The sequence below is a fragment of the Xenopus tropicalis genome, chromosome 9 (genome assembly GCF_000004195.4).
Source record: "Xenopus tropicalis strain Nigerian chromosome 9, UCB_Xtro_10.0, whole genome shotgun sequence".
NCBI lineage: Eukaryota > Metazoa > Chordata > Amphibia > Anura > Pipidae > Xenopus > Xenopus tropicalis.
Genome location: NC_030685.2, coordinates 16,928,182 through 16,950,093, shown reverse-complemented (window position 1 = coordinate 16,950,093; position 21,912 = coordinate 16,928,182). Strand labels below are relative to the sequence as shown.

General features: G+C 43.9%; 2 protein-coding genes across 2 annotated transcripts; both read left to right on the top strand.

Moving 5' to 3' along the window:
* The first annotated feature begins 261 nt into the window (after nt 1-261).
* Nucleotides 262-5,871, top strand: rnf151 (ring finger protein 151). Its single transcript, XM_004918061.4, has 4 exons — nt 262-818; nt 2,987-3,132; nt 3,310-3,406; nt 5,306-5,871. The coding sequence occupies exons 1-4, from the start codon at nt 816-818 to the stop codon at nt 5,696-5,698; spliced, it is 639 nt and encodes a 212-aa protein (XP_004918118.1). The 5' UTR covers nt 262-815; the 3' UTR covers nt 5,699-5,871.
* Nucleotides 5,872-7,966: 2,095 nt separating this feature from the next.
* Nucleotides 7,967-21,689, top strand: tbl3 (transducin (beta)-like 3). The gene is given in 22 exon segments (NM_001017314.2): nt 7,967-8,027; nt 10,649-10,700; nt 11,014-11,109; nt 11,215-11,262; nt 11,898-12,039; nt 12,775-12,859; nt 13,018-13,188; nt 13,441-13,516; nt 13,631-13,727; nt 14,129-14,340; nt 14,522-14,663; nt 15,603-15,661; nt 15,861-15,967; nt 16,155-16,305; nt 17,484-17,714; nt 17,832-17,902; nt 17,989-18,145; nt 18,751-18,809; nt 19,083-19,186; nt 19,479-19,550; nt 19,987-20,145; nt 21,079-21,689. Coding segments are annotated over 22 exon segments (2,496 nt in total). The 5' UTR covers nt 7,967-7,995; the 3' UTR covers nt 21,252-21,689.
* The last annotated feature ends 223 nt before the right edge of the window (nt 21,690-21,912 follow it).

Below are 21,912 nucleotides of genomic sequence, written 5' to 3'. Positions count from 1 at the left end.
GGAGGAAGCAAGCGGGGGCGAGTAAATTTTTTTTATCTATTTGCATGGTGTAGAACTCATGGTGCTGACTTGGAACAACCAAACGTCTGGGTTATTAGGTAACTCTAGGGGAAAATATTCATGTAAGCTCTACAGGGCAGGGACCTCCTTCCTACTGTGTCTCATACCACATGGCACTTGTATATATTTATTGTATTTATTTATTATATCACTTGTCCTCCCTGTGTGTCATTTTGTATACTGTAAGATTGTACAGCGCTGCGTACCCTTGTGGCGCTTTATAAATAAAGTTATACATACAATCATACATTGCCTGTTGCTAGGCGAAGCCAGCCCTTGTTAGCGTATCCAGCATGCAAAGGGTTAATGTCGAATGGCAACCTTGTATCCACAGACCCAGATTTATCATCTTGCTGTAACTCTTTAGGAGACCTGATCATTAACCCATGGCAGCACCCTTTTCTGGAATGGCTGCTGGTACTGTCCATTGGGGTCTGTGTGTGCCCTGGGCTGTAAATGCCATAATAGCTTTAGTCCCTGTGTGTGTCAGCTGGGGTTACTAGTAAGTTCCTGCTCTAGGGGGTAAGAAAAGAAAGGGTCTCCCTGACACAGCAGCTAACCCTGCATCACCTGTGCGCCCTTTGTTCTGCCCGTGTCACAGTCTGTGTGGCCCCAGAGCTGCTGATCTGCTGGAAACACACGGAACAGCTCACTTTATAGGTTAGAACTCTGTGGATCCCGCCGTCCCATGACCTGGACAGTGACTATGCTGGGGATCAGGGGCAGTTTAGCAGTGGATCCCAAAGAAAGAAGATATGGTAAGTCTCCTGTGTGCTCCTTCTCTATAATGTACTGAGATCCATAGAGCAGCTGGGAAGGTTCTTCCTTCTGGTACCAGATTATGGGATAGGGATTTTTACAGTGTGAGTAGGTGCCTTGTGAGTGTACAAACTATTTATTTTGTCCTTATTAAGTGCCATGTTTGCTTCCAGGGTGTATTGCCAATGCATTACCCCTGTGGTGCTTGGATTGTGTTGTGTTATATATATATATATATATATAACTATATATAATTATTTTTTAAACAAATATCCCTTTTTAAACAAATATCCCTTTTAAAACATTTTTTACATACAGCAGTAATTTAAACCTTACCATAAATTGCAGCCATCAAGATGCCACCTGTGCCATGGTCCTTAGGCTTAAGGCACAAGTAGAAGTAAGTTGGCACTGACACAGGATCATCTGACAAAGTAGCCTGAGTAGCCCAGGACCTGTAGTCTTTGCCCAGGAGAGCAAATTAATACATTAACTGCATTATGGGAACTGCCGGAACTTCTTGTAATATTTGAAGGGTTCAAAGGTTCCCTACACTGTTTTTGGGTACTTAGATGGTCTATGGCATCCTGACATCTAAAGTGCAGGGCTGCATTTGCCCCCGGGTCTCATTGTTCAACATCACAGTCCCCAAATCTGGAGGACCTCTTTGTTTCTTAGGGGTATATTTATCATGCTGTCAAAAGTGGATTGAAGCATTACCGGTAATGGTACCCAGGGCAACCAATCAGCAATTAGATTTCAACAGTTAGAAAACCAAAGCTAATTATCTGATTGGCTGCTATGAGCAACATCACTGGTAATGTTTTACTCCACTTTTTACACAGCATGATAAATATACCCCATAATGTTAGACTGTGACTGGGGCCAAGTATATTCTGTAAAGTTATTTGAGACATCACACACTGTTCTATGATCAGGCTGTAGGGCAAATATTTGTAAGAATTTTAGGTTAAAAACTGCCTAAAAGTTATTGTGTATTGATAAGGAGCAATCCTATTTCACAGCACTGTACAACAGAAGAGTGTATACATCAAGCATACATTTGTATGAGCAATACAGGAGGTAAAGCGGGGCTTGTCCATTAGAGCTTACAATCTAAAAATAGGAGGTACTAAAATGACAAGGTGAATTAGCATTCACCCTGATGCCGAGGCTGGTTTGTGAGCCTCCACTACAGATCAGAAGCTATAACTACAACTCCCTTACTGCCTCACATTAATCCATTGCTCACGGCTGCCTCTGATCTCCCACATGAGGAAGAAATTCCCTCCAGGGGCCCCAGAAATGATTTCCCCATATTTATTGCTCGTTTTCATAGGTTGGTTTGAAAACAGATGCTTCAGATCTGGATAACAGAGCAGTATTTTTATGAAAGAACCGCTGACATGGACGTCACATGACATCCCTTTACCCAGATGTACACATACTGGAACGGACTAAAATACACCGACATGTGACTAATGTCTAAACAGTAAACAAAACATGGCACCCTTTCCCTGGATACCCAACTTCAATGCACGATTCCCATGGAATCTGGAACCATAACATTTTTGGCTCCAGTCAGCTCAATTGGCACAGGGTTGGTTCACCTTCAGGGTAACTTTTAGTATATAGTAGAATGGCCTATTCTTAGCAGCTTTTTAATTAGTCTTCATTTTAAATTTTTCATAGTTTTTTTCATTTTCTTTCCTATTCTGACTCTTTCCAATTTCAAAATGGGGGACACTGACCCCAGCAGCCAAAAGACTATTGCTCTGTGAGGCTACAATGTTATCATTATTGTTACTTTTTTATTACTTGTCTTTCTGTTTAGGCCCTCTTCTATTCATATTCCTGTCTCTCATTCAAACCACAGCTTAGTTGCTAGGGTAAATTGTGCCCTAGCAACCGGAGGGCTGCTGAACTAAAAGCTAAATAATTAAAAAAAACTGCAAATAATAAAAAAATGAAGACCAATTGTAAACTGTCTCCGAACAGCATTCTCCATATCACAGTAGAAGTTAATTTAATATCTAATGGACATAAATTCCAAAACCTTGCTGTACCTGAAGGAGACTGAGGAACTTGAGTTATTATATATGTTCTAGTCTGTCTGCCTATTATTTATAGCGGCTGTTTTACTATTGCTCGTCTCTTTGCTTCTCAGGGGGGTGGTTATGACATTGAGCTGTTCACTAAGACTCCTGACTACGACCTCCTTTGCTCCATCTGCCATGGGGTGATGCGGTGTCCTGTCATGATCTCCTGCGGCCACATCTTTTGCCGGAACTGTATAATGCAGTGGTTGAAGAGGTAGGTCAGTTATAACACTGTGACCCTCCACTAAATACTGAGCGACATAAAGCTTGTCCAACACTCTTGTTGGTATTTAAAGTAAGTGCATTACCTTGAATCTTAAAGTAATTAATTCCTGGGGGAATTAGAGATATATTTTATGTTAGTGAAAACCCTATTTTTGTCTGTTGCCAGGCAACGCACCTGCCCCTGCTGCAGGACTGAGGTGAGGGGCAAACTCTATGTCCTGATGCACAAGTTGAAGAGGAAGATCAACCGCCTGGATGTAAAGGTAATAAAGGGGCAGAGAGGCAGTGAACAGGGGAAGGAAATATAATGTCCAGGGTCAGAATGGGGGGTGTAGGGCTCCCGCCCCAGGGTCCCTGCAGGTGCCCCTGTCAGCCACGTCCCCTAACCCCCGCCCTGCAGGGCCCCCCTAACCCCCCGCAAGGTCCTCAACTCGTTGTCCTCCCCTGAGCGCACGTAAGTTAAACGCGCCAGGGGAGAAACGGTCGGACAGGGCCACAACATAAATAATGTGGAGGGGTCAAGTATCGACAGGGCTGGCAGTGAATCCAAGCCAATCAGTGACCCGCCTCTGGGGGATATTGATTGGCCCAACCCACGCATTTCTAGAAATGTAAACTCCTGAAACAAATTCATGTAATATTTCTCAGAGAGCTCTTCTAAGCACTTTCACAACTTAAAAGATTAATTTAGTTAGGATTAAGTACAGGTACTGTTTTATTATTACAGAGAAAAGGGAATCATTTAACCATGAAATAAACCCAATAGGGCTGTTCTGCCCCAATAAGGGGTAATTATATCTTAGTTGGGATCAAGTACAGCTACTGTTTTATTATTACAGAGAAAAGGGAATCATTTAACCATGAAATAAACCCAATAGGGCTGTTCTGCCCCAATAAGGGGTAATTATATCTTAGTTGGGATCAAGTACAGGTACTGTTTTATTATTACAGAGAAAAGGGAATCATTTAACCATGAAATAAACCCAATAGGGCTGTTCTGCCCCAATAAGGGGTAATTATATCTTAGTTGGGATCAAGTACAGGTACTGTTTTATTATTACAGAGAAAAGGGAATCATTTAACCATGAAATAAACCCAATAGGGCTGTTCTGCCCCAATAAGGGGTAATTATATCTTAGTTGGGATCAAGTACAGGTACTGTTTTATTATTACAGAGAAAAGGGAATCATTTAACCATTAAATAAACCCAATAGGGCTGTTCTGCCCCCAATAAGGGGTAATTATATCTTAGTTGGGATCAAGTACAGGTACTGTTGTATTATTACAGAGAAAAGGGAATCATTTAACCATTAAATAAACCCAATAGGGCTGTTCTGCCCCCAATAAGGGGTAATTATATCTTAGTTGGGATCAAGTACAGGTACTGTTTTATTATTACAGAGAAAAGGGAATCATTTAACCATTAAATTAACCCAATAGGGCTGTTCTGCCCCAATAAGGGGTAATTATATCTTAGTTGGGATTAAGTACAGGTACTGTTTTATTATTACAGAGAAAAGGGAATCATTTAACCATGAAATAAACCCAATAGGGCTGTTCTGCCCCCAATAAGGGGTAATTATATCTTAGTTGGGATCAAGTACAGGTACTGTTTTATTATTACAGAGAAAAGGGAATCATTTAACCATGAAATAAACCCAATAGGGCTGTTCTGCCCCCAATAAGGGGTAATTATATCTTAGTTGGGATTAAGTACAAGGTACTGTTTTATTATTACAGAGAAAAAGGAAATTATTTTTGAAAATTAGAAATATTTGCTTATAATATACAGTTTGGTCATTCCCCTATGGGACCAAACTGTAAATGATATCCTTATAAATGGTGCTTAGTGATGTCATCAGTTGTAATCGGAGCTTAGTGATGTAATATCTGTTACATGACCCACTAAAACTTGTATATTATAATAAATAAAGTGTTCCCCCTGTTGTAAAATATGAGGATATTAGAAGTCACCTTGTGCTTTTATATGATGATGGAACTCCTTGGTGACTTATAACATTCACTATATAATGAAGTCTATGAAAGAGGGCTTTTCCATAACTTGTGGATAATGGGTTTCCAGATAACAGATCCCATACCTATACTAACATCTTAAAGCTAGAAAAAAAATTAATGGGAAATGTGTCTTTATCTTTCCATAGTGTCCAAATGAGCAAAATGGCTGCCCTGCACATTTTGCCCTTGTTCATAGCCAGGAGCATGCAGAATACTGTGCCTATGGGGCAGTACCTTGCTCTAATGAAGGCTGCCCTGCTGAGGTGTTACGGAAGGACATGTGCGACCACATCCATAACTGCCGGTACTGGAGGCAGCACTGCCACATGGGCTGCGGAACCCTGCTCCACCCGGAGAACCGAGAGACCCACAACTGCTATCAGGAACTGAAGGAAGACTACGCCAAGCAACTTTACAAGCTAAAGCAAAAGGCCAATCGCATGGAGACCATCTGCTGCCAGATCAGCCGGCAGTTACAGATGATGAATGACAGTATGGAAACTGCACAACCAGCTGCTGACACTGGTGAAACAGAGTGAAATACAGACAAGGGGTGGGAACAGGGCCAAAATAAGTTTTTTTTATTGGTTTTAGGTGAACTTGTGTTTTTCTTATTATTTGGGATATCACTTTATTTATAACAATTATAATAACAGTGAGGGGCCTGCCTTTGGTTTTGATATGAAATAAAATACTGTATTTATGCATGTCACTCCCTCTGACTTGGCTGAACTAGTTACACGCATGGGTATATATATAGGGGCCTGTGCCTAGGGTGTCACCCTTAGGAGGAGCCCTCGGGTCCCTATATGATCAATATTTTAAAAAAATAAATAAATAAAAACCCTTCCCACCCATCAGATGCTTCCTGGGCAAATTCGAGGGGCAGAGCTGGGGGGGGGGGGATGACGTCCATTGGAAGTGATGTCACACACAACCGTACACATGATGTCACTTCTGCAACTTAGGGGCATAGTTATGTCCCCCTACGACCTTAATACAGCCCTGGCCTCTTTACAGTAAGAACAGTCCAGTTGCAGAGTTCCCTTGTAAAGATGGTGGTCATGAGGGATGTATTGGTTATATTATAAAGGGCATATAAACCCAAATATGAAATTGTGCCCAATAAAAGCAAATGTCAGTGTTCCAATACACATTCATTACACATTTCCAGTTTTTTGTAAAAGTAATTGCAATTGAAAGTAGTATCATTGGTCCATTTTTATACTCCACATTGGTGGTTTTGACTCAATAAAGGAGAAGAAAAGGCACTTCATTGCCAATAGATTAGTCATAATAGTGCAAGCTAGAACACTATATGTATTGCGCAGACAGCTTTACCACACATGAGTAAACAGCCCTAGAAGCTCCCTGTGTTTACTTAAGACAGCAGCTGCCATTTTAGCTTGGTCTCAATAGCTTTCCTGCTGCAGCTCTGGCTGCTGGTAGCTAAGATTACACAGAGATGAGAGGGGAGCAAATTCTGATGGGAGGGGGCGGAGGAGAAGGAGAGAGAGAGGTGTGAAGACTTATGCCTGTGCCCTGAAGGATTTTTCTGAGAGCATATATACACAAAAGAAGACAAGAAATCCTGTGTTTCTTTTGAAACATTGGCTTATGGCTTTATTTACCTTTATTGCCCTTTCTGATAACGCTTAATTAGTTTTTACCTTTCAACAATGTAAAAGAGAGGAGAACTGTCTATGCTGGCCAGGGCCCCCCATACACAGTACCCACCAAAGACAGTGCCCCCAATTGCCCCCATACACAGTGCCCCCCAAAGACGATCTTCTTTGGTGGCTCTGGCAGCAGCTTCTTCTTTGGCGGCTCCAGAAGCGGCGTCTGACGTCACACGTACGCATGGGATGCGACCAATCGGATTTGAAAAAGGATGACAGGGCCCGTAACAGATTAAAGGGGGCCCGAGCTAGTCAGAAAACTAGCACGGCCGGGCCCCCTTCAAAAGTGAAGATTGCATGGGCGGGGCCAACCCCTTGATGGCGGCCCTGGGTGCTGTGACATCCCAGGCTATATTTAAAGTAACCTAAGCAGATTACCCCTTTATTAAAGGAACAGTAACACCAAAAAATGAAAGTGTATAAAAGTAACTAAAATATAATGTGCTGCTGTCCTGCACTGGTAAAAGTTGTGTGTTTACTTCAGAAAGACTACTATAATTTATATAAATAAGCTGCTATGTAGCCATGGAGGCAGCCATTCAAAGGAGAAAAGGCACAGGCATATAGCAGATAACAGATAAAACACTATTGTATTCTACAGCGCTTATCTGTTATCTGCTATGTAACCTGTGCCTTTTCTCCTTTTTTCCAGCTTGAATGGCTGCCCCCGTGGCTACACAGCAGCTTATTATATAAATTATAGTAGTGTTACTGTATCAAACACCCCAGCTGTACCAGTGCAGGGCAACATTGCATTATATTTGTATTACTTTAAAGTTCTTTCATTTTTTGGTGTTACTGTTCCTTTAACTGGAGCAATAAGGCTTCTTGGCTTATAGAACATTAGCAGCTAACTGAAGCAGACCCAAAAAAGGGTTTCATATGCCTCTATGAGGGACATCAGACAATAACAATTGTTGTACAGACTCCCCAGATATGATACAATAGACACTAATATAGCTATGCTGGAATCAGGCTAGTAACTGGCTGTTATTCTATTATCTATGGATAAAGTAAGATGGCCGCCTCAGTTTCCTTACGTCATCACACAGGGCCGGAAGTTGAGCGCCTCAGCAGCAGGAAGCACATGGGTTGTCGCTCTCAGCGTGTGTTGGAATTGAATGGGACCGACAGGGAGGCGGACGGGATAGATGAACATGGCGGCTCCCTCAATAAAGTTCAAGACCAAGTAAGCAAAGTGCTTAAATGCTCATGTCGGCATAGCACAGCGCCATAAACCCGAGGGGGGCAGCCGGTGTAGGAGCTGTACTGTGGCAGATATGCCTCATAGTCCCATGTCATTAGGGGGTAATGATTCGCTCCAAAGGGACTAGAATGTTCAAGTTTGGTTCATTATCACCCATATAACGTTGGGTTACCTGTCATCTCTGCTGTAGACACATTAAAGGGGAAGTTTACCTTTATATTATTTGTTAGCATGTTGTAGTTGGGCGTATTGCATGTATATATGTATATATCTTTATTTATAAGGCGCTACTTATGTACGCAGCGCTGTACAGTAGAATACATTAATACAAACGGGGTTATTAAGATAATAATAGATAAATACACAGTATAACAATAAATACAAATAAATACAAGATACAGTTGCAATAAGTTTAGAGTCAAAGTCACAAGAGGATGGAGGTCCCTGCCCCGTAGAGCTTACAATCTATATGTGTATTGTAAGGAAAGCTTCATTTGATCTGTGTTATTTAAGTTTGTCTTCTTACTATGCTTCTTCCAAAACGATAGCTAGAAATGCTGTTAGGTCAGGCATCCTCAAACTACAGCCTGCGGGCCGGATACGGCCCCCCCAAAGTAATTTACCTGGCCCCCACTATGATCTGGAGGAAATGGGGGAGCGGACCATAGTATGAGGACGCGGGAGGAGGACTTTAGTCAGGCCCCCCAACAGTCTGAGGGACCATGAATTGGCCCCCTGCTTAAAAAGTTTGAGGACCCTTGTATTAGGTTGTCAGGGATTATGGGCAGAACTAGGGGATAGGCAGTGCCCCAGTGTCCTGGTTGCTGGGGTAATTAACCCACCTAGCAACCAGATCAGTGTAAATTGCAAGGCTGGGAGCTTCGGACAAAAACATAAATTGTGTCGAAAACTGCAAGAAGAATATGAAAATGAAAGCCAGTAAATTGCTACATTTAAGTGAACTGCCCCTGTGAATCCGCTCCCCCGCCAGTATCCTTACTGGTGAAATATGTTAAATATAAAGGATAGTAAACAGTACAGGTATAGGACCCTTTATCCAGAATGCTCGGGACCTGGGGTTTTCCGGATAAGGGGTCTTTCTGTAATTCAGATCTCCTACCTTAAGTCTACTAATAACAGTAATTAAACCCAACAGGATTATTTAGGCTCCAATAAGGGTAATTATATCTTAGTTGGGATCAAGTACAGGTACTGTTTTATTATTACAGAGAAAAGGGAATCATTTAACCATGAAATAAACCCAATAGGGCTGTTCTGCCCCCAATAAGGGGTAATTATATCTTAGTTGGGATCAAGTACAGGTACTGTTTTATTATTACAGAGAAAAAGGGAATCATTTAACCATGAAATAAACCCAATAGGGCTGTTCTGCCCCCAATAAGGGGTAATTATATCTTAGTTGGGATCAAGTACAGGTACTGTTTTATTATTACAGAGAAAAAGGGAATCATTTAACCATTAAATAAACCCAATAGGGCTGTTCTGCCCCCAATAAGGGGTAATTATATCTTAGTTGGGATCAAGTACAGGTATTGTTTTATTATTACAGAGAAAAGGGAATCATTTAACCATTAAATAAACCCAATAGGGCTGTTCTGCCTCCAATAAGGGGTAATTATATCTTAGTTGGGATCAAGTACAGGTACTGTTTTATTATTACAGAGAAAAGGGAATCATTTAACCATGAAATAAACCCAATAGGGCTGTTCTGCCCCCAATAAGGGGTAATTATATCTTAGTTGGGATCAAGTACAGGTACTGTTTTATTATTACAGAGAAAAGGGAATCATTTAACCATGAAATAAACCCAATAGGGCTGTTCTGCCTCCAATAAGGGGTAATTATATCTTAGTTGGGATCAAGTACAGGTACTGTTTTATTATTACAGAGAAAAGGGAATCATTTAACCATTAAATTAACCCAATAGGGCTGTTCTGCCCCCAATAAGGGGTAATTTTATCTTAGTTGGGATTAAGTACAGGTACTGTTTTATTATTACAGAGAAAAGGGAATCATTTAACCATTAAATTAACCCAATAGGGCTGTTCTGCCCCAATAAGGGGTAATTATATCTTAGTTGGGATCAAGTACAGGTACTGTTTTATTATTACAGAGAAAAGGGAATCATTTAACCATTAAATTAACCCAATAGGGCTGTTCTGCCCCCAATAAGGGGTAATTATATCTTAGTTGGGATCAAGTACAGGTACTGTTTTATTATTACAGAGAAAAGGGAATCATTTAACCATTAAATTAACCCAATAGGACTGTTCTGCCCCCAATAAGGGGTAATTATCTCTTAGTTGGGATCAAGTACAGGTACTGTTTTATTATTACAGAGATAAATGAAATCTTTTTAAAAATGTGAATTATTTGATTACAATGGAGTCTATGGGAGATGGGCTTTTCGGAACTTTCTGGATAATGGGTTTCCAGATAAGAGGTCTGATACCTGTACAGTAAACCTATTAACTATACATGCGGCTGCAGCGGAGCTAAGGTGGCAGGTCGCTGGCACACAGAGGACACTTGGCCGCCATCACTTATCCTGATCCCTGTTTTGTTTTATTTGCGTTTTCCAGCTACGCCGTGACAAGGAAAATCGAAGCTTTCTACAAAGGGGGAAAAGTTCAGGTAATTATAAAGTTATTGATACTTAAAGGAGAATTGAATTCATTAAGCTGAACCTTTAGCCTCTGGCAGATGGGAGCAATATAAGCAGCTATTTGCCTCTCTATTTCCTTCTCTCTTTTCAACCCACAACAGACTGACTGCAATATTACATTGGTTTTATTGCCATTTTTTATGATCTCCTCCTATTTATTCCATCCTTCTGGCAGTCTGACCCTTCCTGGTTGCTAGGGGCAGTGAGACTAGCAAACGTAAAATATCCCACACGATGATAAAAATAATCTGGCTTTGCTTTTCTATCCATTTCCCTCTGCAGATAAACAGCGATGGAACCTATATTCTTTGTACATGTGGGAATAAGCTCAATATACTGGACATTGCCACTGGGGCTGTTACTTACACCATCGAGCAGGTAAATGACAATTGGCACTAATGGCTGGTGAGATAAAGGAAAAGTTAAGCTACAAGTGTATCATTTTGTATCAGCTGCTTGATGTGTGTCTCCTTTTTTTTTTAGGATGACCAAGAAGATATAACCTCATTTGCGCTCAGTCCTGATGATGAGGTATAAATAAATATGTAATATTTTTCAATTTGCCCTCTTCCTATTGTGTTCATATTAAAACATATATACATAAAAACAATCAACGCACCAGAGGCCCCCCCTTTAGATTAGAGGAAAGGAGCTTCCATTTGAAGCAGCGTAGGTGGTTTTTCACGGTGAGGGCAGTGAGGTTGGGGAATGCCCTTCCTAGTGATGCTGTAATGGCAGATTCTGTTAATGCCTTTAAGAGGGGCCTGGATGAGTTCTTGAACAATCAGAATATCAAAGGCTATTGTGATACTAATATCTACAGTTAGTACTAGTGGTTGTATTTATAGTTTATGTATGTGAGTGTATAGATTGGTAGGTGTGGGTTAGGTGTGCTGGGTTTACTTGGATGGGTTGAACTTGATGGACACTGGTCTTTTTTCAACCCTATGTAACTATGTAACTATCTATGAAGGGGAAGACATTCTTATCTGAGCTCCTCCATTCCTGGTCTGGAGGGTGTGCTCTCTGCAAGGCCCAGTAGAAAGTGAAGGGTGCAAATGTAAAATGCTCCCCTAGCCCCTAAACAGTGTGTTAGAGCATAATGGTTTGGCCCTTTAATGGGAAAAATTTAAAGAAATGTAAATGTCTGCTTCATTGTTTTGTAGATTCTGGTCACGGGCAGTCGGGCATTGTTGCTAAAGCAGTGGGACTGGAAGCAGGGAACATGCTCTCGGACCTGGAAAGCCATTCACACTGCGCCAGTCGCCACAATGACCTTCGACCCCACCTCTACACTATTGGCCACAGGTAAGATATCGACATTCTGGGTAAATGGTATGACTAGTTTATTATATTCTTCCAACCACTGGGATTGATTAGGGAGCACATTTGAAGGATACAGGCAGGGCAACCTCCATACTATTTTTGTCTAGTACTGATCAAGTAAATGGCAGTACCCAGAAACCTGCGCAGAATAAATGTTCTCCTGGTTATTCATCATCATCATAGAAAATATGCATGCAACAAATTTAGCTTCTACAGTAAAAAGGATATATTTTTAGTGCTTTGCTAAAACAAACATTAGTCAGTGTCATTGCTCTTTAAACCTGAGCAGAGCTGTTTTACCAGGGTCTGTGTTTAGGGTTCCCATGCTAAAGCTGGGTATACATGCACCAATATAGTGTCGTATGACTTTCGGACCGTTTGTGGGCTTCAAATTAGCATCACTATAATTTCCGTACCATGGCGATGGGTGGTTTAGTCGGACGGATTAGAAAATTTTGGTCGGATAACGATAAAATCTGCATTGTGTATCTGACGATATCCTTGAGGGACCTACAATGCATTTCTGTCACTTTCGTACGATTGGTGCTGCCAACTATTCCATGTTCAGAACATCCTCTGATTTGTTATTTTTAGGGCTTTATCCTACAATTTCGGCCTGAATGTTGGTTTTAGATCGTTGAATGTTAGAACGTTCGTTGGAAGAAGACTAAAATCTGAAGGAGTATGGCCACCGTAACACTGTTTTTCTATTCGCAGGAGGTTGTGACAGCACCATAAAGATCTGGGATGTGATCAAGCAATACTGCACCCACAACCTGAAGGGCTCCTCTGGGGTCGTCCAGTAAGAAACCTCACTTTGCTGCTTTGCTGATGTCGGAATAAAATAGTCCCTTTTTTGCTTGGACAGAAGAGTTGATTTCCTGTTAGTCCTGTCACTAATGTGCCCCCATTCCTGCCAACATTCTTCTGACTAGTGTTGCCTCTCTGGTTCCCCCACAGCTTGGTGCAGTTTCATCCCGATATGTCCCGGCTGCAGCTCTTCTCTTCCTCCATGGACTACAAGATTCGCCTTTGGGATCTGAAAACCAGCAAGTGCCTCTGCGTAATGGAAACACATTTCAGTGCTGTGACTTCACTTTGCTTTTCCCCTGATGGGAACACAATGATCAGGTGAGAGGCGCCTCTCTTTAAAGGCCACTGGGGGCACTGTGTATAACTCTTTGTGGCCTTCAGAAGGCCAAGACGGACCTATAGAGGCTTTTTAGCATGGCCCACACTTGACACGGGTATGTGGGCTTATATCATCGGATCCTATTAGCCATTGCTGAATATGGAAGAAATGCTGCATGCACATGGTATGTTCTGTCACATGACACAACTGTGTCTCTGTTTTAACCCTTGCTTGCGTTCCTTCCAACATAGCTCGGGGCGAGATAAAATTTGCACCATGTGGGATCTAGAGACCAAGAGCCCAAAGAGGACAGTACCTGTGTATGAGGTGAGCTATTTTTGATTACAGTCAATCGGGATGCATCCAGTCTGTAATTTTAGGACTTAACCAAATGGAACAGTTGGACAGATACTTAATGGATATAAACTTTCCCCCGTGCAGAGTGTAGAGGCCGTGGTCCTCTTTCCTGATTCTTCTGACATTATCTGTCAAGAAAATGACTCGCAGTCCCTGCTGTTCCTCACAGCTGGCAGTAAAGGTGAGTACAGCACTCTCCTGGCATACAAAGGCGTGACTAAATAGTATTGATATTTTTAGCTGCTGGTCCCTTTGGGCAGATCTGAGATTTGAGAGATACCTCTTGCCCCTTACGGTCCCTGTGTAGGATCTGTCGTCTGTCAGGCCATGCTGTGCCAATGGGCGATGAAGAATATTGATAGAGTACCATTTACATGTGAGTTCCTGTCATTTTGGCAGTGCAAACAATATTAGCAAATGGCAGCCTCTATAGTGGAAATATGGTGCTAATGTCGGGCTCACAAGGTGTTTTATGTATCCGCTTAGTATTTGAAAACACTTATACATTAGGGTTTTACATTCCCAGACTTGGTTCCCTTCACTTGGGCAGCTCTTATACTCCCCAGTCTCTTATCTGTGCAGGCATACTGCGTGTGTGGGATGCCGCTACTGCTGTCTGTGTCTATGGCCAGACTCTGCCGCACATAGCCGAGGGCAACTCCACGGAGGAGGAGGCTAATGAGCATAGCCTGACCCACTGCCTACTCATCCCTGGTCAGCACCAGGTGGCCACAATCACTGCTGAACACAACATCCTGATGTACGACCTTCAGAACCTCCAGCTAAAGAAGCAGGTAGGTCACTAGCGCCCTCCTTCCTTTTTATGACTTTTGGCACTCATGGCATTCTACATAGTAGGGTCATTGCCTTTTAAAGGGGACATTAAATTTACAGTAGCCTGGCTCTAACATACAGAGAATGCGCAATATCTATGGCCCTATGTGCACAGCTAATTCCTTCCTGTTTTTCTTCCAGTTTGCAGGATATAATGATGAGGTTCTAGATGTGAAGTTCCTGGGTCCTTCCGACTCTCATATTGTGGTGGCCACCAACAGCCCCCAACTGAAAGTGTTTGATTTGGAAACTTCCAATTGCCAGATACTCTATGGGCATACTGGTAAGTAAATCAGTTTTTGGAATCTCCAGAATGCACTGCAGTATGCCCCATTTTTAGAGATTGTGCTGAACATATATTTTGCCTGTTTTTTTTTATTAGGAAATCTATGCTTTTTATTATTTCATGCTCTATACAGGACAACATTTGAAAAATAAAACTAAAGGCCCCCATACACGTTCGCCAAGCGAGCGAATCTTCACCCGATATCCCCACCTACGGGTGGGCGATATCAGGGTGTGTGTAGGTAAAAAAAAAAAATAATTAGATCAAATTATATTGGCGTCAATGGGGCAGTCGGTTAGTTGATGCGGTCCCTGATCCGACTGAATTTTCTAACCTGGCCGATCAATATCTGGCCAATTTCAGCCCAGATATCGGTCGGGCATGCCCCTCGTTTCTGCCCCTACACGGGCCGATAAACTGCCGAATTGGTCCAAGGGACCGATATCGGCAGCTACTATTGGCCCGTGTATGGGGACCTTAGGGCCACAATCTACTTCCTGGTCCCAAAAGTAGAAAAAGCAAAGTAAAAAAAAATACTGAGAAGCCCTCTGTATAAATAAACCCCTCCCTTCCCTTAGCTTCAGCCTGTTATCCTTTTAAATAAAGAGCAGATCATTTTACAGAGGCATCTCCGTGGGCGCCTGGTTTGTTTGCTCTTTGGGATCAGGAAGTAGAATGTAGCTTTAATTTCATTTTCATTTTTATATTTCTTAATTAATAGAATAGGCAAAAAGTATGTTCAGCACAAGCCCTATTCATTGCACCAACTTTGGGTTATCCTGTCCCTTTAATCTTCTAGCAGAGAGCTGTGCTGGGTTCTTGCACCAGGTGGCAGTGTTGAACTGGAGCTGTACAGTAAAAGTAGCAATGAAGCTGGGATAGATGCCATGTAGTGTAATGTAATGTTAGTAACATCTCCCCAACCCTCTCTTTCAGAGACTGTGCTTGCCTTGGATGTCTTTAAGAAGGGCCTCCTATTTGCCAGCTGTGCCAAGGTACGGGATCCATTCCCAGAGTGCATAAAATATTGTCTTTGGCATATTGTGTTCAAATTTGTGATTTTAGTTGTCCTTTTTATTTTCCCCTGTTTGTTTTCTTTCCTCAGTAATCCCGCGCACCCACCTATATGTATTTTGTAATTGGTTATTTAGTTTATTTCCCATTAATAAATGACTTTTGGTGGTCTCCTTGCAGGACAGGACCATACGGGTTTGGCGGATGAAGAAGGCCACAGGGAAGGTGACATGTGTGGCACAGGGCAGTGGGCATACCAACGGAGTGGGGACAATCTCATGTTCAAGGTAAATAGTAGGTACAAATAGTAGGTACAGATGAATGCATGCAGCATGGCACTGTGGGTAATTTTAGCTTATGCTAGTTACTATGGGCTACAGGTCTCCAAGTACATATTGCCTCTGCTGGTGATGTCCGTATAGAGACATTTATAGTTATGTGGTATTACCCAGCATTCTTTTTCTACCATTACAGAATGAAGGAGGCTTTTCTAGTGAGCGGCAGCCAGGACTACACCATCAAGCTCTGGAAGCTCCCAGAATCCTTAGCTAACAAACAGAGTAAAGGCAATTCAGGAGACCTGGAGACATTGCTTGCCTGCGCCACCGAGAAGGCACATGATAAGGTCAGTCACAGGCAAAGCCCATGTTTGCTCATAGCCTGTACAGAGAGAGACCATAAAATGTGTATTTCCCTGTAGTAAGCCCCAGTATAAGCACCTAATCACCCATAAAACTATAGCAGCATAGGGATTCCCCTGTACTAAGCACAATTCAGCAGGAACAGCCCCCTAAGTTTGCTCATAGCCTGTACAGAGAGATACCATAAAACTATGGCAGCATAGGGATTCCCCTGTACTAAGCACAATTCAGCAGGAACAGCCCCCTAAGTTTGCTCATAGCCTGTACAGAGAGATACCATAAAACTATGGCAGCATAGGGATTCCCCTGTACTAAGCACAATTCTGCAGGAACAGCCCCCTAAGTTTGCTCATAGCCTGTACAGAGAGATACCACAAAACTATAGCAGCATAGAGATTCCCCTGTACTAAGCACAATTCAGCAGGAACAGCCCCCTAAGTTTGCTCATAGCCTGTACAGAGAGATACAATAAAGATATGGCAGCATAGGGATTCCCCTGTACTAAGCACAATTCAGCAGGAACAGCCCCCTAAGTAGCACCTAATAGCCTGTACAGAGATATACCATACAACTATGGCACATAGGGATTCCCCTGTACTAAGCACAATTCAGCAGGAACAGCCCCCTATGTTTGCTCATAGCCCGTACAGAGAGATACCATAAAACTATGGCAGCAGAGGGATTCCCCTGTACTAAGCACAATTCAGCAGGAACAGCCCCCTAAGTTTGCTCATAGCCTGTACAGAGAGATACAATAAAGATATGGCAGCATAGGTATTCCCCTGTACTAAGCACAATTCAGCAGGAACAGCCCCCTAAGTTTGCCCATAGCCCGTACAGAGAGATACCATAAAACTATGGCAGCATAGGGATTCCCCTGTACTAAGCACAATTCAGCAGGAACAGCCCCCTAAGTTTGCTCATAGCCTGTACAGAGAGATACAATAAAGATATGGCAGCATAGGGATTCCCCTTTACTAAGCACAATTCAGCAGGAACAGCCCCCTAAGTTTGCTCATAGCCTGTACCCTTGTTTTGCAGCCTCACTTAGTCTCCTTTGATTGACAGTTTTATTAATTGCATTGGGACCAAACCACACTAGTTCACACACTTTTTAAAGAAAAGAAACTATTTTAATGAATTATTCCCATTGTCTTGTCAGGATATAAACAGCGTCACCGTATCACCCAATGACAAGCTGATCGCTTCAGGATCTCAGGACAAGACAGCCAAACTGTGGTTGGCCACAGACCTCTCTCTCCTGGGAGTCTTTCGGGGCCACAAGAGGGGCATTTGGTGTGTGCAGTTCTCAAATGTCGACCAGGTCTTGGCCTCCACCTCCGCTGATGGGACACTGAAACTGTGGGGCTTGCAGGACTTCAGCTGCCTGAAGGTAATGGCCACGTGTGCCCTAATTCATTCCTATGGGTTACATCCTTGCAGTTAGCAGGGTTTGGCTCTGGGGGTTCTACAGGAGAGCAAAGAGGTCATGAAATTGCTTCTTTTGCAGACATTTGAGGGTCACGATGCTTCAGTGCTGAAGGTGGTCTTTGTTAGTCGTGGGGCTCAGCTTCTCACCAGGTAAGTCTCACCCCCCCCCCCCCCCACGCGGTTATGTGGAGCTTTGCACCAGTACCTTCACTTTTATTGTATCCTTCCCCCCTCAGTGGCTCGGACGGCCTGCTGAAGCTCTGGACCATAAAAACCAATGAGTGCGTGAAGACCCTGGACACCCATGAAGACAAAGTCTGGGGGCTACACTGCAACAGGGAGGATGACGCTCTGGTGACCGGATCTGCTGACTCGGCCATTATCCTTTGGAAGGTAAGTGGTTTGCCCAGATGGATCAGTGGTTGGCCAAACTGACTGCATTAGGGGATCATGAACGCAAGTCTTGTTTCTAAACTTGATTTAAGGTCCCCATACACGGTAAGATCCGCTCGCTTGGCGAGATCGCCAAGTGAGTGGATCTTCCCCCGATATCCCCACCTACGGGTGGGCGATATCGGGGAGCTTGAACTTAAAAAAAATAAATAATCCGATCGTTTGGCCCTGTGGCCCCCGATCCGACTGAATCTTTTAACCTGGCTGATCGATATCTGGCCAATGTCAGGCCAGATATCGGTCGGCCAGCCCGCTCGTTTATGCCCCTACACGGGCCAATAAGCTGCCAAGTTGGTCCAAGGGACCCATATCGGCATCTTCTATCGGCCCGTGTATGGGGGCCTTTACACCCAAGTACCTCAGCTCCTAAGCTTACAGATGTTCCAGGCTGAGTGTCCTATGGGCACAAATAATTTCATTATTCATTAGAGATAAAGTGGAATTAAGAAACTGGTGGCCATGGGGTCGTCTTCATTCTCTTTATACTGTAAGTTCTGCTCAGTTTTGCCATGCTGTGTCACTAAAAACCCTCTTATTCATTCAAGGATGTCACTGAGACAGAGCTGGCTGAAGAGCAGGCAAAGGAAGACGAGGCCATCCTAAAGTAAGTTGTTATTCTGTTACCATAGTTTTATGGTATCTCTCTGTACAGGCTATGAGCAAACTTAGGGGGCTGTTCCTGCTGAATTGTGCTTAGTACAGGGGAATCCCTATGTGCCATAGTTTTATGGTATCTCTCTGTACAGGCTATGAGCAAACTTAGGGGGCTGTTCCTGCTGAATTGTATATATAAGCTATCATGACTGGCATAAAAGAGAGAGTGGTAGGGAACATTTCCATCCCATCTAACAACGTGTCTGTGTGCTTCACATTAAAGGCAACAAGAGCTGTCAAACTTGCTGCATGAGAAGCGGTTCCTGAAGGCGCTGGGACTGGCCATCTCGTTAGACCAACCTCATACTGTACTCACTGTCGTCAAAGGTAAGTGCCAACCCAGGAGCAATGAGCCTGCGCATAATGAGCCCCTTTGTTCCCAGGCATGCCTAGTTCAGCCAATAGCAGTTGGGGGAACCCATCGTACAATAATAGGAAATACCCTCTGCACTGTATAAAGCTGTGTGATCCCCGCAGTGTGTCGGCCCCCAGGGCACTACGGCAGCACATACACAATGTATAATGGCGACACCATGGCAACACATGTATTGTACCTTTGCTGCAGTGAGGCACCAGTAGCAGCGCATACACTTTGGGTGACATGTATTTGTCTTTCCAGCAATCCTACAGGAACCTCACGGAAAGGACGATCTGGAAAAAAACATTGAGAGGTTGCGCCAGGATCAGAAAGGTAAGGGGGGCACCTGATGGAGAACAGGCCCTGCGGGATGGGGGGGCAGGGGCGCTGCTACCATGAGGCGAGTTGAGACACTCAGCTCAGGTGGAAGCGCCCCCAAACTTATCAGGGGCGGCAAAAAAATTAGGGATGCACCAAACCCACTTTTTTGGATTCAGCCGAACCCACCCCGACAGATTCTGCTGAATCCCCCACAAAAAACACTAATGATGCGGCCCCCCCTGGACCCACTCCAGTGCTGTAAAGATAAGCGTGTAAGCGTCAGGGGGCGAGGGGGGGGGGGGGGCGGCAAAGGCGGAGCCGCCTCGGGTAGCTGGGGGCCGAAAATGCCCCTGGGGGGGTAGAATGCACTGGGATCCACTTCAGTTCCGCTAATCTGTGTGTGTTACCATTTTCCGCCTCTAACAACCATCTCCCCTTTGGCCTGCAGAGTCCATACTGCGCTACTGCTGTGTCTGGAACACAAACTCGCGCAACTGCCACGAGGCCCAGTCCGTGCTGAGCATCATTCTTACCCACGAGCCCCCAGAGAGTCTCCTTCAGTTCAGCGGGATCCGAGGCTCCTTGGAGTCCCTCATACCTTATACAGGTGAGTTGGGCCTAGTCTGTACCGGCCGTAGAGCTGATTGGGTGGGAAGGGAGCACGAATCAGAAATGTACAATTAGTTGCCTGCATAGGAGGATTATGGGAGCTGCAGTCGCACAACCACAAGAGAGGGATGACTTACAGCACCCTGCAGCTAGGCTGTTACTGCTGAATTGTGCTTAGTACAGGGGAATCCCTATGCTGCCATAGTTTTATGGTATCTCTCTGTACAGGCTATGAGCAAACTTAGGGGGCTGTTCCTGCTGAATTGTGCTTAGTACAGGGGAATCCCTATGCTGCCACAGTTTTATGGTATCTCTCTGTACAGGCTATGAGCAAACTTAGGGGGCTGTTCCTGCTGAATTGTGCTTAGTACAGGGGAATCCCTATGCTGCCATAGTTTTATGGTATCTCTCTGTACAGGCTATGAGCAAACTTAGGGGGCTGTTCCTGCTGAATTGTGCTTAGTACAGGGGAATCCCTATGCTGCCACAGTTTTATGGTATCTCTCTGTACAGGCTATGAGCAAACTTAGGGGGCTGTTCCTGCTGAATTGTGCTTAGTACAGGGGAATCCCTATGCTGCCACAGTTTTATGGTATCTCTCTGTACAGGCTATGAGCAAACTTAGGGGGCTGTTCCTGCTGAATTGTGCTTAGTACAGGGGAATCCCTATGCTGCTATAGTTTTATGGTATCTCTCTGTACAGGCTATGAGCAAACTTAGGGGGCTGTTCCTGCTGAATTGTGCTTAGTACAGGGGAATCTCTGTGCTGCCATAGTTTTATGGTATCTCTCTGTACAGGCTATGAGCAAACTTAGGGGGCTGTTCCTGCTGAATTGTGCTTAGTACAGGGGAATCTCTGTGCTGCCATAGTTTTATGGTATCTCGCTGTACAGGCTATGACGGCTCATTGTATCATTCTCTCGTTACACAGAGCGACACATGCAGCGGATGGGCAGGCTGCTCCAGGCCTCCATGTTTGTTGACTTTATGTGGCAGCACATGCGACTGACAGATTTGCCAGAAGAAGACAAGGCACCGGGATCCATTGCTACAAAGTCTGCTCCTGTAGCGGAAAAGAACAAGATCCCCTCAGTGCAGGGCTGAGCCCTGGGAACCCCCAACACACTGCACAAAGTTTCTAACTGTGCCCCCAGGCTTCCAGCAACAGGCGGGACCCTCGGCTGCTGGGTCACATGATGCCCAAGGATCCCGAGCAGCCTGTTACAGACATTCTGGTTGGTTTGGTTCCAGTATGCACAGCCTGCAGCTAACCTGTTGGTGATTACTGAATGGGAACTGTTAATAGGAAGATGGATATTGCCATTCCTGCAGCCGGCATGGTGGTCTGACCCAGACCCGGAGACAAACCAGCCCGGCATTAACTGTATCATATAGAATGAGCCTCCGGCTGCTCATATAAAGCAGGAACTGTATGACCTGCGTTTGCGAGACCGTACCACCCTGCCGTGCCTTCACACCTAACCGTGCAATATAAGTGGTACATCTTTTTTTTAGGGATTTAATAAAATTTTCCCTAATTTCTGTCATTTGTTTGGTTATTACTATAGGGGCTCCCTACAATGCTAGAGGGGGCTTTACTGGAGGATCCATGTGTTAAAGTGTTGCTGTAAGTTAGGGCGGCCATACACATGCCGTACAGATATTGGCCGTTGATCCGTTCCTTCCTGAATATGTCAGTAACCGCTTTTCCAAAGCCTGGAAATCCCAGGCCCTTGGGTTCTATTATCTGCCAATGTGGCCGCTG

What these genes read in the sequence shown, in the direction of transcription:
- rnf151 (XM_004918061.4), top strand. An exon ending in ATAATGCAGTGGTTGAAGAG is followed by an intron (nt 3,133 to 3,309) that starts GTAGGTCAGTTA and finishes GTCTGTTGCCAG; the next exon opens with GCAACGCACCTGCCCCTGCT. An exon ending in TCAACCGCCTGGATGTAAAG is followed by an intron (nt 3,407 to 5,305) that starts GTAATAAAGGGG and finishes ATCTTTCCATAG; the next exon opens with TGTCCAAATGAGCAAAATGG.